Source organism: Benincasa hispida, chromosome 4 (genome assembly GCF_027475165.1).
Source record: "Benincasa hispida cultivar pf3 chromosome 4, pf3_genome.v1.1, whole genome shotgun sequence".
Taxonomy (NCBI): Eukaryota; Viridiplantae; Streptophyta; class Magnoliopsida; order Cucurbitales; family Cucurbitaceae; genus Benincasa; species Benincasa hispida.
The window spans coordinates 28,936,465-28,957,554 of record NC_143481.1 but is presented as its reverse complement, the minus strand read 5'-3'; the positions used below and the strand labels follow the sequence as shown (position 1 = coordinate 28,957,554).

At 33.2% G+C, this 21,090-nt stretch overlaps 3 protein-coding genes across 3 annotated transcripts; all 3 read right to left on the bottom strand.

The window, feature by feature from the left end:
* Nucleotides 1-281: 281 nt before the first annotated feature.
* On the bottom strand, nucleotides 282-7,576 carry LOC120076324 (CO(2)-response secreted protease-like). The gene is made up of 11 exons (XM_039030113.2): nucleotides 7,264-7,576; nucleotides 6,974-7,077; nucleotides 6,757-6,860; nucleotides 3,684-3,851; nucleotides 3,381-3,492; nucleotides 2,665-3,205; nucleotides 2,392-2,492; nucleotides 1,678-1,920; nucleotides 1,463-1,577; nucleotides 1,173-1,386; nucleotides 282-1,023 (listed from the first exon to the last, which is right to left on the bottom strand). The coding sequence occupies exons 1-11, from the start codon at nucleotides 7,384-7,386 to the stop codon at nucleotides 473-475; spliced, it is 2,376 nt and encodes a 791-aa protein (XP_038886041.2). The 5' UTR covers nucleotides 7,387-7,576; the 3' UTR covers nucleotides 282-472.
* A 2,349-nt stretch (nucleotides 7,577-9,925) lies between these two features.
* Nucleotides 9,926-13,796, bottom strand: LOC120075227 (Thioredoxin z). Its single transcript, XM_039028437.2, has 4 exons — nucleotides 13,411-13,796; nucleotides 13,179-13,301; nucleotides 10,682-10,762; nucleotides 9,926-10,484 (listed from the first exon to the last, which is right to left on the bottom strand). The coding sequence occupies exons 1-4, from the start codon at nucleotides 13,642-13,644 to the stop codon at nucleotides 10,368-10,370; spliced, it is 555 nt and encodes a 184-aa protein (XP_038884365.1). The 5' UTR covers nucleotides 13,645-13,796; the 3' UTR covers nucleotides 9,926-10,367.
* Nucleotides 13,797-19,070: 5,274 nt separating this feature from the next.
* LOC120074986 (ARM repeat superfamily protein) lies at nucleotides 19,071-20,754 on the bottom strand. Its single transcript, XM_039028112.2, has one exon. It carries the CDS (start codon nucleotides 20,367-20,369, stop codon nucleotides 19,413-19,415), a length of 957 nt encoding a protein of 318 aa, XP_038884040.1. The 5' UTR covers nucleotides 20,370-20,754; the 3' UTR covers nucleotides 19,071-19,412.
* Between the last annotated feature and the right edge of the window lie 336 nt (nucleotides 20,755-21,090).

The following is a 21,090-nucleotide window of genomic DNA, read 5'->3' as shown; positions in this document are numbered from 1 at the left end:
TATAAAATTACATCATAAACCCCTATAAACATCAATTAAAGAAGGCAAAAGAGAAAATCAAATATTTCAACCTATAACCCCTTTTAGATAGTATAGATTCCGATAGAGTTAGAAAGACTGAACTTATACTAAATTCATAACTTAATCTTTAAACATTCTAAACATTTTGTTATATTTAAAGATACATTTCATACTAGGCTATTGATGTAAATACCTTTTTCGATTTCATAATATCAAACTAGAATCCCAAAACATATAAGCCCATGAGAGTGCAATCCTAATGAACATGAATTCCATATTTTATTGAACATAAATGAAAAAACTTTTTTTCCCTCTATAGATGTTACAAACCAAACAAATCGGTGTTAAAACAAAATGTTATACTACTATCACTCATATTTCTTCTTTCTTATTTCTTGTGGGAGAGGAAGCACATACATACATATATATAAATATATATAATCCTATCAAATTATACTACATTTACAGCCAAAAAAGTTCGAACGGAATGCGCAGTGTCCCGCCATGTTATCGACCCGAAGTTGTAGCCGCTGCGAGCTTCCTTGCCGTAAATTGAAACTTTGAAAGTCACTTTCTTCACCTTCTCAGAAAAAACAATCTTTCTTGGATTCACTTCCACTATTAAACCCCCTGAAGAATGAACCGTGGCAATGTAAGTGGCATCTGGAGCTCCTACATTTGTCACGGTTCTTTCTACAACTTTGGTAGCTTGCTTTCTCTCTAGTTTGCCAATGGAGATGGATGGATAATTGACATTGGAGATGAGATCTTCTTTTGAAGCTTTCGGACAGCTGAAGTTTTGTTTCGACACAGATCTTATGACCTTGTTTGAATACCCGTAATAACAGAGGAAACGAAGATAATCTTCGTTCGTAGTTTCGAACACCAATCCAGGATTAAGAGCTTTTATGGGGCTTATTTCTCCAGCTCCCATCTCATGTGGATTTGAAGGGTTGTCTGTGGTGTTTCTCATGAATTTCCTTTGATTATCATATTGAGTTGCTGTAAATGGAAATATACATCAAGGAAAAGGAATCAACCCACCTGATTACCATGCATCTTTTGTCACGATAAACCGCAAAATGTACAGGCATCTAATCAAGGCTTGATAATTTTAGAAATATACAGAACTCAGGATTTAGGAAAGTAACCTGTTGTCATGAGTGCGGATTTAATCATGGAAGAACTCCAATCGTGATAAACCGATTTGATGAATGCAGCAGCGCCGGCTACATGTGGGCATGCCATTGACGTCCCCGATCTCATTGCATAATTGGAAGGCTTCTTACCAATTGGACCACTATCTCCATCACTCTTTGGTATCATAGCTGCTAAAATGGATACTCCTGGGGCGGTGATATCTGGCTGCATTGTAAATTACAGAAATATGCATTATTAACTAATAGTACTAACTTTGAATGAAAATGTTTAGGAGTTCAACCTTGAGAATGTTTTCGGTAAGCGGAGATGGCCCTCTCGATGAGAAATAAGCCACAGTTGGAGCAGGTTTGAGTCTTTTAACTTCCACTGTTCTGAGAATTGTGGCTGTTGGGTTCCTGTATTGTTTGAGATTATGGAGCAAGAAGAAAATATTATATCAGAATAAAGGTTTGAACATGTCAGCAAAAGAAACAAAAGCCTTAATATGATGCTTACTTGGTGGAGTTAATGTACTCGAGAATCTGCAGACCTTCTGAATTCCCAACTTGTGTTAATGGGAAAATGTTTGAATCCATTGGCACAGTTTTTGACGCCTCATTGATCAAGATTAACCCCATGGCTTTAGCATCTTGTACAACCAGTTCCTTTATTGTCCTTGAAGTACTGAAGTCATCGGAGGCACAAACAACGATCTTGCCTGCAACTTTGGATCGATCCAGTGATCCTGGAAAACAGTTCCTGTAATCAATGTATTAAAGGAAGGGTTAGCTAATGCAACGGGAACATTAGAAAGCAAGGGGCATGCCAGTAGCTTTAGAACTTGTAACCATTACCATCCTTAGTATTGTCCATTTCACGAAGAAAAAAGTGAGAATGTCGTTTGGGAGCTAATTTGAAAAACCAAATCAACTTTTATTTTCATAACTATTTTCAAGAGTGGTTTTGAAGGACTTGTACAGGTAAAATCATCATGCATTTAAAGTCCCAATTTACAAGTCCATAGATAGGGGGCAAAAAAAAGCAGCCTTCAGTCGCTCTGGAAAATAGTTCATTCATCAATGAAAACAAGGAAAAACATAACAAGGAAAACGACATTTAAAAGGTCAGTTCCACTAATTTTTTGTTCCAGAATGCATAAAACTGTTTTCAAATTCAAACAGTATGCAAGTTTGAAAGCTTCATGTCAAAAGTGATTAGAATATTATGAACCTCGCTTCTGATACAGGTGTGAATTTAGCAGCAACGTCCTTTCCAAATACAAGAGGATAAGTCTTTGATCTAGAAAGATTTGAGAGATTTATAGCAGTCCCCTGGAAAATAGTAAAAAATAAATTTATGAAATTCAAAAAGAGCTTCCTAAACTTCAATATATACATAGAAATCAAACTTTCATTACGAGTCCTATTCTCCTATAAAGAATTAGCATTCCGATATATAATCAATAGACAGATTTTATAAACCATTAAAAAGAAAGTATCTTACATGAAAAGTCTTCCCATTGCCAAGAACCACAGTGGACTGGAAATCCCTGTCAATATTAGAAGCAGCAACAGTGAAAATCCAAGGAGCAACATTCCCCACAGTGTTAGGGTCAGGGCCATCATTTCCAGCAGAGCAGACAACCAAAACTCCCATTAATTGGGCATGGAATGCTCCAATGGCAATTGGATCATTTAAATAATCAGATTGAAACAAAGGGGAACCAATTCCAATCGAGATCGAAATGATATCAACTCCATCCCTAACCGCATCATCAATGGCTTTGAGAATTGCAGCACCAGAGCATCCAACACCAGCACAAACCTTATAGGTTGCAATCCTTGTGGAAGGAATGCCACCTCCTCTGGCTGTCCCTTTCGCTAAGCCAAAGTAACTTGCATTGGGGACTCTGGCTCCGGCTGCTATCGATGCAGTGTGGGTCCCATGGCCGAGCGAATCCCTCGGTGTGCCCTTCAGCGCCCCCACCTGGCTACCATTCCCATTGAGCTCTACAGTATTATAGTATCTTGCACCTATCAACTTCCTACAGTCACAAACTTATAATTCCATCAGAAGCCTCTCCAAGTTCCACTACGTTTTCTCTTAGACGAATCATTTGAATGAAGAATTTCAAATTCTAGAATATAACCACCAAAATGAATGAGAAAAAACCTAACTAGACAAAAGGGGTCAGAGAGAGTTTATACAATAATTATGACCTGTTGCAATTAGACTTCTTGAAATCAGGTGCCTCCATACAAACTCCTTTCCATTTAGATGGAATTTCTCCAATCCCCTCATCGTTGAAAGATTGAGACTCCGGCCAAATCCCTAATCCACAACATACAGATTATAAATTCCAAAGTAGAAACCAAAATGATTGTTCCATTGTCTCCATCGCAAGGCGTCCGTCGAGAGTCGAGACCCCATTGTCAGAAATTAGGGTTTTATGCGATGAAATATGATGAAGATTCAAGAAGCCATGATTCGTATCGTAATGAGAAAGGAAAGGGGGAAACTACCGGTGTCAATGACGCCGACGATGACATCCGATGAACTGGGGTAAGAATGCGGCGGCGGAAGCGGCGTCGGAGGGCGGAGGCCGGAGATGGAGTCCAAGAAATCCCAAGAACGTGTAGTGTGGAGCTGAAGCGTCGGATCAGGGAACACCGACACGATTCCATCAATACCTGATGTTTCCTCCACATTTTTATCAAATTTTCCTTTTTCTAATTACAAACATTTTACCAAATAATGTACTCAATGTTTAAATTACTTGTGTTTTTCTAATTTAAAAAAAAAAAAAAAAAAAAATCAATTGTTTATGCTTTCTGTTGTACAAGCAAAGATGAACAATCCATCCTTCCGTCTTTAAAATGTTAATTGACGTCTTAACTATTATATTATGCTTTTATGATCATATTTTTCTGGGTTTTATACATGAACAATCCATCAAATCGTTACCTATTTGATATAGAATAGATTATTTGGCCAAATGTTTTTTTCTTTTTAATTATGTAATTATACCCTTAATATTATTACTTGTATTAAGCAATCGTGAATTATGTCAATCCGAACATAATTCAATTAGTTTGCAATATATATTAGCGACCAAAAGGTATCAGGTTCGAATCTGCCATCTCCCACTTCTATTGTCAATTGTTTTGTTATATGATAAAAATTGTCAATTATATACATTTTCACGGGAGAATTTGAATTCACTGGTTTTAATTAGTTGGTTTTTTTTTTTTTTTTTGTTAAAAAAAGTGAAGTAAGAATTCAAATCTTTAATATTTTAGACAAAAGTGTAATATCTTAAATTTTTTTTAGTCAATAGTGTGGAGATGGAAATTTGAATATCTAACATTGAAGACAAATACGTAGAGCAAAGAATCGTTTGATTCTTCTAATATCACAAGGTTGATTGTTTCATCTTGCATCTTCTAAAAGAAAAAGAAAAAGATTGCTAAGAGTTGTTTTTGGATATGAATGAGAAAAAATAGATTCTTCTAATAACTAAAAAGTGTATCAAACATAGATTTAATTGGGGTCGAAAAAATCTAGTTACAAAATATCTAATGTAATTCTTATTGAAATTGAGATTTGTTGAACTATACTTATGTTAGTTAATAGGTTAACTTCTAGAATTGAACTAGGAAGAATTTATATACTCACAATTTAAGAACTAACTTGAGAGTATTTTCCCACATGAACAAGGGCAGTCAATAAAACTTGTTTTTCTTTCTAATTATTGAGTGAACCTTAAAAATCATAACATAATGTCTCAAACTAAGTATAGCTTATGTAATTAAAAATCAATATTTTTCTTTAGTTTTGTAAGTTGTATTTTTTTCCAATAATTTTAATTGTATAGGTTATAAAAATTTAGAACATTCCTCTTTATTTTTCAAAAGATACATGTATATTTATCAATTTTATAATAGGGATTCCTTCATATATTCTTGAGGAACCAATGTCCTTTTCTTTAGGAATCAAATTCTCTTATCCTTGCTACTTTTTTCTTTTAGTTTTTTTATACATCTAAGGAAAGTTTAATTTATCTTCCTTAGGATAAAAGTCCTTACCATGTAAGAAGAAAAATCAAGAAAATTAATCTTTCATAGTAAAAGATATAGAAAGAGAGACAAGAATCTAAGAATATTTTGTCTCTATCAAAAATACTAAATCATAGTTAAAATCAGAAGTTTAAATAGTTGGTGTTTATAGCACATGAATCTTGGAATTTTTACCTATTACTATAAAATGTTCACTATATTTATAAGTTTGAAGTATTAAATTTGGAGACATTTGATGGTTCACTATATTTTAAACATAAAGTCATTTATATAATTTTTTAGATGTAGAAAAATTTAATATCAATTTGAAGTGTATCCAATTTAATGTACTCATTTTTTTTATATAAACCAAATGTATGGATGTGGGTATCATGATACCATGTGTTGTAATTATTGTACTATTCCACATCAAAATTTTCTTTATTATATATAAGGTTATTTGTCTCTCAATTCACCTTATAATTATTATTAATTATATACCACACACATACCAATGATAAATGGAATAGAGACAATGTTAAATAAGCTAGTAGACCATGTGGAAAAAGCCTTGAAAAATACAAAAATAAATGCTAAGTTTAGTATCTTGTACCATCAAATACAAATCTATATATATCATTTTCTTTTATACCATATAGTTCATATATATTAATTTGACGGAATAGTATTGACAATCTTTCAAAAAAATATATATATAATATTGATATAAAAGGATAAGATACACTATGCCATGAGATAAGGTTAAATTTCTACTAAAAACACAAAATGTAACATATCATTTAATGTACGTTTGATTATTATTCGTTGATAATGTCATTGAGACCAATAAAAAATAAAACAAGGTTCAATAGAATGGTCGATTCAAATAATGTCATTGAGACCAATAGAAAATAAAACAAGGTTCAATAGAATGGTCGATTCAAGTAACAGTAACTCAAAATTTAAAATCCTACGAATTTTCATTATGGAATGTTTGGTCCAAGGAGTTTGGGAGTGGAGCTATAAATTTCATTCTTCATTCGGTCCAAGTAACTTTGTGGGCTCACGATTAAAAAAATTCAATTTTATGTCTTATCAATTTTTACATTATAGACCTAAGAAGTTTATAACTCTCCGACACAAATCTTTGGTGTTCGTAACTCTACTCTTTGTCATAAGTTATCTTTTAGTGTTCATAACTCTGCTCTTTGCCCCCAAGAGATTGTTTTGTTTATAAGTTATAGTAATAGGTGTAATGGCTATATAATATTTTTTTAAAAAAAAATGAATGAAAAGTAATATCAAAAAAATTGGCCTAAATTCTAACTACTACTCTACTACTAATTTTTTATAATCAGAAAATATAATAGGAAAGAGAAGGTAAATGTCAAACAAAAGACAGCTCTTTCTCTTTAATATTTTATGGATAAGTTTTATTTAGACCCTAGATTTATATTTATTTTGTCTTCATTGAAATTACCAAAATATACAAACTAATGTGAAGGGTTTAAAATTAAAACATAAGAAAGCAAAAATTTACCAGACAAAGAAGAAGCTTCTTCCTCAGTTAGCATTGCTGAAAACCCTTTGAAAGCATGGTGGTATTGGTGGACCACATCCCTTAATCCTCTCTCTTTCTCTTTCCTACTCAAAAAGTAACAAAACCCCATTTTAATTCCAATTAAAATAGATTAGTTTTTGAAGAAATCAATCCTTAATATTATTAATTTATAATATGAAAAGAGATTTAAAAAAACCTTGGAATAACAGAGGATAAAAGTTGCAAGTAATCCAATTCAGCAGTTGTTTGTTCATCTTCTTCATTGTTGCTTCTCCCACTTCCCATGTAAACAACATAATGCTGTCCAAAGATCAAATTTTGTGATCAAACCCATAAATTTTTTCACAAAAAACCATCTGGGTTTTGTTTTTTTGGGGCAAAAAATGAGTATTTATATGATTTTGATTTGAAGAGAGTTGATTAAAGAGCAAAATCAAGAAGAATCAATGAGGGGAAAAGGGGAATAATGTAATTTGTTTTAATTACCTTGAGGGGAACGTTTTGCAGAGTGGCTATGGAGGATGAATTTGCACAGAGAGGAAGAAGAAGATGAAGAAGAAGATGAAGAAGAAGATGGAAAACAAGAAGAATATGGAAAAAGGAAGCCATAGAAGGAGCTTGATTGAATAATTGTGGGTTTGGGATTGAATTGGGAAGAAAAGATCAAAAGAGAAAATTGAGAGAGATTGAGTGTGGAAGTGGTGGAATTTGCTTGAGTAGCAACTTCCTCTCATTTTTGTAGGCTTTCAACCTCAGAGTGAGAGCCCTTTTTTTTTGCTTCTTTTTTGTCCCCCTTCCTAAGGAAGAATAGAATACATGTTCTTATTTATTACCTATTTTCAGTTCGACACAATATTTAATACTTAGAAGAATTTCAATCTCAAAATTCTAAATTTTTTTCAAAAGAAACTTCATTAGACCGAACAAACTAATCACAAACAACCAACAAGAGAAACAAGAATTCCCATTAACCTCATGCACTTCTTCTATTGAAGAAGGTAAGACACCAAAATAATCATAACAGCACGAATAAACAAGTGAGTCACATATTAACATGTTATCCTCTCTAAATTAATGACATATGTTTTAGTTAGTTGAATTATCCTTAGATTAATATTCTTTTTTTTTTTAGTGTGTATGTATGTAAGACCTTTATATATATATATAAAGCACGTCTCTACACTTTTGTATCTAAACTAATGATATAACTTATGATTGTCCCTGTTAATAATATTTAGGATTTGGAATTCAAATGCGACATCTGAAAACCTCGACATTTTCTTGCATCCCTAAGATTTACTTGTCTTTAACTTCTTCTATGAGTGAATACTATCCTTACAAACTAACATGTGTCATTTTGACATGTTTTGTCTTAACTCACATGCTTTTTAAGAAAAACCTTAGGAGGTCACCCAACATAGAAATGTCACAAACTAAGCATGTTTAATTTCAAAGCTTCTATGATTGAGCCATAAAAAAGAAAAGTGCACCTTGTTGGTATAAGTAGTAGTAATCAATACTTTTTTAATCATACTTTCATATCCTCATAATCTCTTTCATTTGGATGTGGTCTCAATTCATTCATATGTCCTTCCTTTACTTGGGCATTACATTTTGAATAAGTTTTGCACTACCTATCAATCAAAATGGTGATGGACTAATTTAGGCATATACTTTCTATCCCTAAGTTAGACATTTGAGTTCCTTTACTTTAAATTGTAATAGTTTAAAATTAACCTTATTATGTTGAAATATATCTACACTATATATAAAAGGACTACGAGGGAATAATCTTTGCATCTCCAATTTATCTTTAATCTTTTATAATACCGATTTTTCCTTTGTTACAACTATTCTAATTTAAGTTGTTACACCCAAAATGATGTATCCTTTTGTGTATGATATGATTGAAACCATAGATATGAAACATCTTGACCTAACATGGTGTGAACGAACAATCACGTCCTTTGCTCCATTACAACTATATATTCTTTGGCCTATGAATATAATCTAGATCATAGGAAAAAAAAAAAAAACCACAATCTGATGGCGGAGATATATTTGAATGGATAATTGTAAATTTCTATTTTGTCTTTATTTTCAAATAGCTACAAATATTCAAGTCAGACAATGTAAAAGACAATTTTATTAATTAAATTTTTTAAAAAAATATATATTTATTAAAATAAAACTATAAATTTCACATGCATGACACATACTATGAGCTAGTATTATATGAAAAGTAACGTTAGTTCATTATAAAACCCTAGAATCTACTTTTTGAGTTGATTTTTGGTATTATTATTACATATCATATAGACCCACACTAATAAATATTATGAAATTTGCATAAGATGCACAGCTAGAATTGAAATCCCCACAAAGCCAATTAATACTTTATGATATGTCGGTTGCAAATTCTTTCTCACTTCCCAACTTATTCCTTTTTCTTATTATCAATTTTTTTTAACCTCATAATTTCTTTCATTATTATTTTTAACTATTGAACATATTTTAATCATTAAAAAGATATAAATAATAAATATGTCGAACGTCATTAAATCTATTATTATGTATAATTATTGATTAACAAGATCAAATTCCCACATTGTTAATCTAACAAAAAAATGACAGTAAGATAAATCATATCTGATATGTTATATAACAAGCAAAAATTATATTCCTAATTTTATATATTTAAGAGCAAGAAAAAGCAAAAGAAAGAGTAGACTTGAAATGCAAGCATCCAAAATTTATTTCTTTTAGAAAAGAGAGGAAATTTTATTCCTCATTAACTATTAACTTAATGAACCATGTGCAAATTCTCCTTATTTTACTATTTCTCTCTTTGATTTTTATATTTCTTAAATTTCCTTTATTCTTAGTGATATTCTTCATCGCATGGACTCCTTTGGCTTCTGCTACATCTTTCTTTGCTTTTCTTTTGTTCTTTCTTACAATGAGAGTTGTTTTAGTTTCCTTCTGGTATGCAAATTATCTTTAACATTGGGAATGTAAGAGAGCAAAGTATCATAAGTAAATAACTCACTCTTGTTCAAGTTTAAAGGTGAGATTCCCTATTGATTCTAGCACGAGATCACGAGATCACACAATTGATATTCGGTATAACTAGATTAGTCCGATTCAATTTTCAAAAAGGTTGAAAACCGAATAAATTGATTCCGAAACCAACAAAAAATATCTCAAGAGTTTCGATATGTATCAGAATCCTAGCTAGTTTTTCTCAAGTGGAAAATTTTGAACATCATGACTAAATTTTAAACCAACTAAATCTTTGTTGGTTGAGTTGTTACTACAGAATAATACTTCCTAGTTCCTATAGAATAGACGACTCTGTTTTCATTACAAAATGGTGGGAACATGCTAAAACTAGATGAGTTTCTATCCTACTTTCATGATTTTCTGCTATTCAAATCTCCCTTGTCCCTGTCTCAAATTGATTAAAACATGACTTACAGGAGGCCGGTAACCTCCATTGAAGGCTCTAAGATGGTCTTGTACGGATTTTGAGCCCCCAATTTTCCAGCAGTGTTGATGAGAGGTATGCTCGATGCTCCTTTCTTCACAGTTCACATCTCTTTATCGATGATATCTCGCATCATCTGGATTGGAATGAGACCTTCGGTGCGGATAGCTTCTTTATTTGGATCTGGGCTAATGAAGAAAAGTGTAGGCAGTCCTCTCACCTGAAACCAAGCATATAACTCAGATTTACCTTTCTGGGGATATGGGTAAGAACAAAGACAATATCTTTCATGAAAAACTTTGAGGATAATCAAGAAGGTTGGTAGAGCGTGTTGATGAGAATGCTTTGTGTTAGGACAACTTTGCAGTATAGAGACCAAGCGAATAGGTTAGGGAGAAAGGAGTGGTGTGTTTTTACCTGCATATCGCGTGAAAATTCATATTCGTCATCTGTATCAACCTTGACGATCATTGCATTGTTCTCGTACTCTACAGCAAGCTGCATTAAGAGCTACAAGTTAGTTCTTATATCCATGATTTCTAAAATGAAAGAGTTGTAACAGCATGTTTCAGTTACAGCTTCATCCAACAACTCCAAATGTTAATCTATGATGGCAGTTAATATAGATAATACCATGGACTGAGTAATTGTCTCAAGCGTCAACACTTTAAGCAAACAAATTCTTTTTTACGAGTCATCAATTATTAACAGATCCATGAGGCAATGCAAATTTTGAATACTATGGCAATTGATGCAGGGGATGAAGAGATTGTTGACCACAACAAATTGAATAGTAAAACCAAAACCTTCGTGAACGAAAATTAATAGTAAAAGCGTAGCACAAGGAAACAGTGGAGATTTAAGTCCATTGCCATTTCAATGACAACATCAACTACCTGAACTAAAACTGGAAGAAGTTGTAATTGCGATCATGAAAGAGCAAAATATAACCAACATGACATTAAAAGATTATTGTAATGTTCCCAAACCACCAAGAAAGTTGCAGTGTTCCTTTAATTGGAGCAAAAGATGTAACAAACATTCTGAATAATCACTCAAAGTTCAAAACATATTCCAATTCTAGCAGCTGCTACAGAACTGCTTTAGTTCAGGTATCAATGGTTTGTGTTCTGAAGTAGTTTTAAGGTAACTTCCTACTATATGTTTCAATTAAAAATAGTGATGAAGTATATGCTAAGAACACACCAAAATATCCAGATAGTTTTCGAGAGGGCTAGTAACCTCTCTCCCTAACCTCACCCTTCCCGGAATAACAATGATTCCCTCCCAAAACATTCCCTACACCTATGTGTAGAGAATATGCTAAGAACACACCGAAATACCCAACCAATTTCCGAGTGGGCTAGTAACCTCTCTCCCTAACCTCACAGTCCCCAAAATAACAATGATCCCCTCCCAAAACATTCCTTTCACTGGTAACACTGTCCAATTCCCCACATTCTCTTACAAAGACATCCCGCTCACTGACTGTCATTTGAAACACCCCCTGCTTACCCTTCCTATGGTTGGTATTCACGATTGGTGGGTCAATAAAGAATTTTGCTTGAGCAAACCAAAACTTTTATCCAGTAAATACAAATAAATAAATAAACAAAAAGATGCAAAAGAATTATCCAATCAAATCCAACTTTGTTGAAGCAAGTTAAGAACTACAATCTTATTGCCAATCCAAGTATGTTATAGGGCATGAAATATAAATGCAACGAATATGCAGAAGTGACCTCTCAGTTCCTTCGTCATCTCACAGTTTCTTGAACAAAGAAAAGTACACACATGCACACACAAAAAGACAAGCCTTCTATGTGATTACAAGCACATAAATATTGCTCAACGCTCACATCTGCCAAAACCATAAGTTTTTTGTGAAAGATTAAGGCTACAAACAATGGTTTGATTCTGCAACAAGCAGGCTTAATAATCGACTACCCCAATTATTCCAAACAAAAACTAGCTTTCCGCCTGTGAGAACTAGCAGGAAACAGGATCAACAGATTGTATGGACTAAGAATTTCCCCCTCAATGGACTGCAAGACAGCAGGATAGGAGTAAATATACTAACAAAAGAATATAATGGCCAGTTTGAGATACACTAGCCACACAGATTGCTTCCTCCTGCAGTTGGAACTAATTGTTTCTTATTCTTGAGTACAATAACTAAGGAGAATGGAGATAGAACCTCCAACCTTTATGGGAGGAGACCATGTCAATAACCATTGAGCTTAGATCACTTTGCCAACTAATTGTTTCTTATTCCAAGCTCTAAGGCTAGACCACCATAAGAGACCAACCACTATATTACTGAACCAAGTAAATGAATAGCCCAAATCACAAGAATACTACCATTAGCCAAACACACTGCAGTAGTTTTCATATATATATATATAACTTGAAGTTCTTAATCAATTCCCCTTTGGTCTCAACACATCATGCATGTTTTCTTCTTCAGCATAATCATATGGAAGCACATCCCCGTCAAAACTAAAAGGGGAAATGTGAATGATACTAGATAAGGCTTTGGCATTCCTAAAACCACAATATATTTTGAAATAACAATCAAATAAGATTCATACATTAATTCTACCACCACCCCAAAAGCATAAGCCAGATACGTTGGTATCTATGATGCCTTATACATATACATATGTAGCTCCCTCTCACTTATAGGTTTAATGCGCACAAGACTCAACAATGATAATCAATATCAATTTTAGAGAAAATGACATTGTAATAGTTCGAACACGAGCTTACTGATATCATTTTTAACCACCACCAAATCCAAAACCTTAAGCTAATATATCCATACGTACATGAAAATGAAGCATTTACACATCTCTGGCAAAGAAACAGCATCTAAAAGTGAACTCATACCAAAATTCCATGTAATTAGACATACCATTTCAAGTTCTTGAGCCATTAGAATGCAGGGCCCGCACCATGTTGCATAAAAATCGATTATAAGTGGTACATTTCTTTCCCCCTTCACTAACTCCTGCACTTCGGCAGCCGTCATCTTCTTCTGCAAGCAAACCCCACACCAAAATAATTGACAAGCAAAAACAATAACAAACCCATAAACAAAAATCAAAGAAAATAAGCAAAAGAGGTAGAAGAAAACGCAAGTGTACCACAAGATAATCGTCGTGGATGTACTTTCCTTTAGGGGGTTCGCACAAAGTCCTTCTTGGAGTGGTTGAGAGTGAGAAGGGTCTGCTGCTGGAAGAGGAAAGAAGCGCATTTTGATGATGGGTTTTTGAGGCTGAGAAAGGAATTGAAATGGAAGGTCGAATGGAGCTAAAATTACAGATGGGGAAGAGATTGGAGGTGATTTGAAGGGTCTTTTGGGGTTGTAAAAGAGCCATTTACGATGGGAAAGAAGGAAGGGAGAGGTTCAAAACTTTGCAGTCGAGTGAAATGTCTTTCCCAGTGGATATGGTTTGTTGTTTGGGCGCTGGGGAAAAAATCGACAGCGCCACTGCCCGATCAAATGCCTCGAATTACGTTTAAAACAATTGTGTGTATGGGTCAAGATTATTTTTAGATTATAATAATCATCTCTTGTTACACTAAATATTATTTTGTATTTCGTAATTAATTATAATTAATATTATTTTAAAGTTTCATTTGTTATCATTGTTTTTTATTTTTTGTTACAATGTTTATACCTCAGAAACTATTATTGTAACTCAAACTAAAATAATCTATACCACAAACAAAAACTATAATAATCCAACTACAATAATCTAAAACTACAGTAACCAACTTCTTGCATCAAACGCTCCCACAAAGATTTTCGCAAGCACAAAAAAAATCTCTCTACAATGGTGTTAACGGTAAATGACTCAATCCCGAAAAACTAATGAAAACTAATCTTTTGCTTACAACACTCCACCACCGTCTAGAATGCATTATCACATAAGAGATGTCTCACTCATTCCGAAATGATTGGAGTCCTAATACAATTTTCAATTTTAATCATCGATTGGTCGACTATTGATTTTTTTTTTAAAAAAAAAATCTTGATTGAAATTAATATCGTGTTATAGCTCCTATTATTTTGCAACGAAAGGGACATCCCTGCAATATTATATATGACGTTAGTAGAAAGTTAGTTTGCATTATTTTTTAGGATTAGGTCATTTCACATTAACACATCCAGAGATAAGTCATTCGTACAAAAACTTCTAAAATATAGACTTATAGGAAGAAGTACACTAAAAAAAATACAATTTTTAGGTTTTGGGTCTAGTTTCATTTGGTCCTTTAGTTTGAAAATATTATCAGTTTAGTTCTCAAGTTTTTAGTTTGATTTCAATTTAGTTTTTAGGTTCAAAATGTTTCATTTTTACCATGGAGATTTGAGTTTTATTTCAATTTAGTCATTAAATTTCAAAATATACTTTCTCAGTCTCAAATTTCGACGAAATATTCACTTTTAGTCAATATCATTTGATTAATTTAAAATAATTATGAATTAAAATTTTTAATTTAATTTTAATAGGGGTGAAAAAGTGAAATTTAATTAATTACTCTTCTTTTAATTTGTTCAAAAGAATTATCATCCATAAATCTATCATTTAAGTTTAGAATATCCGAAAGATATCTTAATTTTCATTCTTTATCTAATAGGTAAATTTTAACTTCATGATAATAAAATAATAAAATCCTGACATTATAAAAAATAATAATTATAAGATATTTGAATTAGATGATTTTCACAACATGAATTAGAGTAACATAACTTGATCTATGATAATGATCTACTAAGAGCTTGTGTTTATCTCTTTTGGTCTTTCTTTAGAACCTAATAGTTGTTGATGGAGAGAAAAAAAACCTACTAGATGAGCCGATAGAGATCAATTGATAGGATTTTATCTTTATATAAACATCTCCATTAGGATGTTCAATTAGGAAATTATCTGCTAATTATTTTTAACATAATTTAGGATTTATCTTTTACTTAATTAGTCTAATAAAATAATAGACTTAAAAGATAAAATAGCAGAGAATGCACATAAGTCATATTAATGATAATCTTAAATTTAAATTAAATATAACCTAATAAACCTATGTCATATGTGATATTTTTAAAAGTTCATGGACACATTAGGCATAAAATTAAAAGCTTGTAGTCTTATCAATTTTGTGTCTAATAAGTTACGAACTTTAAAATATGACGAATAAGAATTTTTTTAAAAAAGCACTTATTATATACAAAATTAAAAGTTCAAAAATATGAGTTTTTTTTAATGACTTATTAGACTCGATCTTGAAAGATGAGAGATTTATTAGACACACAATCTTAAAAGTTCGAAAACCAAACTTGTAATTTAAACAACATTTTACTGATGATGTGTATATAGTCGTTCAAAAGACTTGATGACCCAAAAAACTCAATTAAAGATTTGGTTGGGTTGGGTTAATAAACTTATTTGAGTTGGATTTGATCAAAGTAAATATAAAATTTATGGATGTGAGTTTTCATGGATTCACATAAAATAATTTTAGGTTAAATCAAACCAACCCAAATATATTATTAAATTTAAAACTATTTCTTTTACTTACGGTATGGATGTATTTATAGTTTTGGACCGTTTGCTTTCCAACAACTTTAAAAAAAATAAAATAAAAAATTGTCTTTAGAACATAAGTTTTCATAATACAAACTGAAACTTGGGGATGGCTGCCTCCCCTTCCTTTGGCCTTGTCTTTGTCTTGCGATGCAGGCTGGAGACAGAGGGGAGGGTGAGGGCTTTGGATTGGGTTTTAAGAGATTATGAGGGGAAGCTTGTTGGTATGTTTGTGGGGAGTTTGATCCATTGTTGGTGGAGGTATGGGCTATAGTTGAAGGATTGAAGGCTACTATTTATCGGGGACTAGGTTCGATCATTGTTATATTAGATAATTTGACGACAACATGAATATTGACGGGTCAAAAGGTTAATTTGACTAATGTACTGTCTGTGGTGGAGGAAATTTTGATGGTGAGTAAGGGTGGGATTGTGTGCCAATTTAGACATATTATGCTCTCACAAAATCAAGTGGCAAGTGTTTAGTGAATTGGACGATTAGTGTAGTGGGAGAATTTCCCACTTTCAATCCGATAGTTTTCTGAGGTGGATTATTGTTGTTCTAATCATTGTTAGCTTTGTTTGGTGTTGTTTGTCTCAACAAAAATATTTAATTCTATGTTTTAAAAATGAAAGTAGAGGTTCTAGAAAATTATCATTTCCCTTTGTTCTTGTATGCAATTATTCGAACAACTAAAATAAATCCAGTTCAAATATTTTCATGGTTGAATTGGATTAGGTTCATTATTTGGGAGATTTGGGGTTCAATTGAGGCTCTTGAAGCGTACTTAAAAGTTAGGTGTGTAAAATTAGAGGGGAAAAGACGAGAAAAGAAAATCCAATTGAAGCAATAAAGTGGATTCAAATTTTAAGTTTTTTTTTTTTTTTTTTTATTTTTTTAAAATTTGACAAAAACAATCAAGAAACAACAAAATTAAGAAAAACAACAATCATCGTTTAGAAGGGAATCCACCCATGGTCAACATTCTTCAAACCAGATTAATGTCACTCGATATCAGCGGGCATTTGTAGCAAGCTTGTACGCAACACAATTGCAATTCCGATGAACAAAGGAAAAACTTTGATTTACTCCCCTACGATATAAATCAGGCAAGGAATCTACGAAATGGTGAATCTCATTACTATAATGTGATGATCCATTCATAAGCTTAACGAGAATGAGGAATCAGTTTCAGTCCAAAAAGGAGAAATAGCACCCTGAATGGCCTTAAAGATAGCTTCATAGATAGCCATAACCTCAACAATCTCAATAGAAGTGGGTATTCTGCAAAAGCATCAGAGTTTGGCCATTGGAATCATGCATCCACAGTTGCAAGACCCACATCACCGCTTCCAACAGATGCATCAGAGTTCACCTTGAAGAAGAAGACGAAGGAACCTGGTTGATGTACCCCACACCCAAAAGGTTGTTCTTGCTGTCGAAAGCCTCCACCATAAGAAATGCCCAATAATATCAGAGAATTTTGGCAGTGCCAGATTGAAATGTAATGAGAGCAAAAATACGTAGGTCATGAGAATTTAGACGCATGGACACCCTACAGACCGTGGACATTGGTTTCATAATCCCGATGACACATAGGAAACATTCTGTTGGGCAAAATTTTGCAACATGCAAGAATGTCACAAGTGGGAAGCATATTAAGTCAAACCCTCCGCAGGAAAATCTTTGATTTTCGGGTAATTGTAAGAGACTACTATGAACTCCACATCTTACTCATTTGGGGGCTAGAAGAGGATAAGCAGCAAGAACAAAATAATTAAGCCACTTTATATCCACTTTCGACCGAATAAATGTCTTTATTATAAGTTCAAATTGATTCCTTTTATTCCAAAGGTGAGAGTACCCAAATTTTTTAATTTAAATTGTTTGATTTATTATGAAGCGAAGTAATTTATAAGAGTCCAGTAAATAATATGTTCAAGTCATGACACTTATTAGAGACCGTAAAAAATAGTCTAAATATTCAAATTTATATAAAAATAAATAAATAAATGTTTAAGAGAAATTTAAGCTCAAACTAATAAAATTAAAATAGAGAGAACCTAATTAAATCAACTAAAGTCAATTAATTTTCTTTTGACTTTTTTTTCCCACTTGTAGCCAGTTCTGTGTGATTTGGATGTGCAGATAATCAACCTCATGATTTGATAATCATGTGTCTACAACTAATCAAATCAACTTATGAAGTGATCTGAAAAATAAATTTAGTCAAAGTTTCTTTTATATATAAAACAATAATTTAATAGATTAACTTTTGTTTATAACAATTTAATCTTTATATTTTCTAAAATTTATAATAATTTAATTCATTTGATTCCTAATTAATTTATTGACCTATAACGATAAAAAGTTATCTTAAATCTTAACAACAATATGAAGACAAAATTGTTACAGATTTAAAAGTTTGTCGACTAAATTGTTACATATTCAGTTCATATACTAATTAAACTCACAAAATTAAGAATATACGACTAAATCGTGACAAATTAAATTCTATGGATTAAGTTTATTTCTTTTACGGAAACTCCATAGTAAGTTTCTGGCTTTCTGCTCCTTTTTTCTTTAGCTTACCACAAGTTTATGCAGTTGCAAGTCAACTAAAAAACACACTTCCCCACATTACACACCTCATCCACGAGTAATACTTGAGTATGGGCTCAGTCGATATTCGTCTTCATACATCTCATCCATTTATAAGGAAGAAAATAAAAATATTTTAAAAAATTTGTCATATAGCAATTTGTAATTGAACACATAGGTAAACTACACAAAAATGGTGCAACCCGAGATGACCCAAATATTTTGTCTTCACCAACCACCCCAAAGACAGAAATTGAACTTCCAAAGTACAAACAACACATTTCTACTGTTTTGTACACTCAATTCAACGAACGACAAAGTCAGAAGAGTTGCATTACCATTACCCGACAACATTCTTCATTTTACCGATTCCCTGTCCAGTAAAAGCCTTAAATTCAATTACATTTTTAGTGGCTGTGTCAGTTTCTGTCATTCAGTTAGTACAAGAATAATGTGGGAGTTTGGTAAGTCAAATTCAGTGGAGAACAATTGATTTGGGTTGGCACTAAAATCACTATAAGCAATGAAATGGATAAAAGATTTGGGAATAACCAAGAAGACAAGCACAAAGAAAGAAATCAACCCAGAAATGGAAAGAGCCAAAAAACACAGCAAATTGGTACAAAATTGAATCCTGATCATGATTCTTCCAAAGTTCATCAACTCTACTTCAACCATATAGCTCTAGAAGAAGAGATTACACATCAATTTCTGCACGACATGGCAAAACTAAACTAAGCATAGCTCAATACAAATTTTCTAATTTCATGAAAACTTGTAGGAACTAAAAGGGTAGAATTTTGATATTGTGGTATCACCTACAGATGCCTGTATCATTTAATTTGTACATAGAATTTGTTCAAACTAGGGGGAAAAGAATCAATCTGATGTGATACAAATAGGGTGGAGAGGTAATCAATCTCAATCAGTCAAAGAGAGAACAATATGAAACAAAAACCTATTCAGAGCATGGATTTATCAGACGATCCAAGTTCAAATCCTCAAATACATTACCGTCAATGCCGCCACTTGAAATAATCTTCAACAATTCCACCGCCTTGTTTTTCCCCTTTTCGCTGCCGTTCACGGCCACCTCCGCAATCTCGCTCAAGATTCCAGATCCCAAATCCTTGACATCCTCCGCCGCCCTATCTCCGCCCCATTTCGCTAAATTCAACAACGCCGATACCGCGTTCTCCTTCGTCCTCTGACTCGAACCAGTCCCTGAATCCAACAAATCCACCAAAACCCCCAATCCAGAAACCCTACGAAATGCCAGTTCGCTCTCTTCACATCCCGCCACCTGCGCAACCACCGCCGACGCATCCTCAACAATCCCAGCGTGACCGCCGACCACAACTAACGAGAATAGCGGCGGAATCACTCCGAGATCTACCATAGTAGATCGATTCGACTGGTGAAGCGCAATCCCAAACAACGCTTTCAAAGCATCTTTAATCGATCTCTGAGGAGATTTCCTATATTTAAGAATATCAACAAGAGAATAAATTATATCACGCTTGGAACCGATAATCGGGCGGTACTCATCCACAACGAGAAGACTATGGAGAGTCGCAGCACAGGATTGGACGGCGGAGGCGGAGGAAGAGGAATTGTGATGGCCAAGAGCATGAGAGATCGCGTCGAGGAGGCCGCGAGTTGACATCAAAGCTTCACGGGAGGAGATTGAGAGGTTGAGAAGCGTAGCGGCAGCGTCTTCTTGGGCGGCGTGAGAAGAGGAATACAGAGTTTCAGCCAAGTAAGGAATGGCACCGGCTTCAACGATGAGCGATCGGCTTTCTGCGTCGTTTTTGGTCATCAATCGGAGCTCCGAAAGGGATTCGCATCGGATTTGCTCGGAGACGGAGCTGAGGCGAGAGACTAAAGTGGAAGCTGTACGGCGCTTTACCTCCATTTTCAGGAAATGCAATGGAATGAAAAATGAAGAATCTGAGAAGAATTTGAAGGGAAAAATGAACTGAAACTGGATTGAATTGGATTGAATTGGAGGAGGAAGAAGAAGAAGACGGGTTTGGTAGGAAGAAACGGAGAGGATGAAATGACTAAAATAACCTCAATGTGGAAACTCAATGGGAGTGACGGCGGAGCGGCAGTGGGGTCCATAAATTTCAGCCGCCGATTTTGTTTCCGCTCGTTGGAATCTTGATAAAAACTTGTGCGTTCAAACTTGATTAATATTTTTTTTTGGAAATTCTTGTAGATAGAAAAATCCAAAAGAAAAAAAAAGTTAAGCTTGATTGGATAATAATGAAAGCATGATTAAAAAAACAAAAATGATTTTAAATTTTCATGGAACTAAATTATCAATTTTGATTAGATAAAGATATAATTTATAAATAAACATAAATCTTTTATCCAATGGCAGATTCAAAATTTCAAGTAGAAGGCACAAATGTATGTTAAATTTGAACCTGGTTTTGTGTTTATATATATAGTTCTTCAATTTTAAAAATTATAACATGTCTTTGAATTTTCAATTTTTGTATTTAATAGATTATTAAAATGTCAATTGTGTATCTAATATGTCAAGGATGTTCAAAAAAGTCGATGACTCGAAAAAATCGATTAACCAAATCCAATTCCTGCAATTCGGGTTGGGTTCAAATAAATGAACA

Excerpts from the sequence above, each read along its gene's own strand:
- LOC120076324 (XM_039030113.2), bottom strand. The coding sequence starts at position 7,386 with ATGGCTTCCTTTTTCCATATTCTTCTTGTTTTCCATCTTCTTCTTCAT. Across the intron at positions 3,852-6,756 it reads AGAAGCTTCTTCTTTGTCTG|GTATTGATGGAATCGTGTCG; the intron begins GTAAATTTTTGC and ends AGGAAACATCAG. Across the intron at positions 1,578-1,677 it reads GAGTACATTAACTCCACCAA|GAACCCAACAGCCACAATTC; the intron begins GTAAGCATCATA and ends CAAACAATACAG.
- LOC120075227 (XM_039028437.2), bottom strand. The coding sequence starts at position 13,644 with ATGGCTCTTTTACAACCCCAAAAGACCCTTCAAATCACCTCCAATCTC. Across the intron at positions 13,302-13,410 it reads TCCACGACGATTATCTTGTG|AAGAAGATGACGGCTGCCGA; the intron begins GTACACTTGCGT and ends GTTTGCTTGCAG. Across the intron at positions 10,485-10,681 it reads AATTTTCACGCGATATGCAG|GTGAGAGGACTGCCTACACT; the intron begins GTAAAAACACAC and ends GCTTGGTTTCAG.
- LOC120074986 (XM_039028112.2), bottom strand. The coding sequence starts at position 20,369 with ATGGAGGTAAAGCGCCGTACAGCTTCCACTTTAGTCTCTCGCCTCAGC.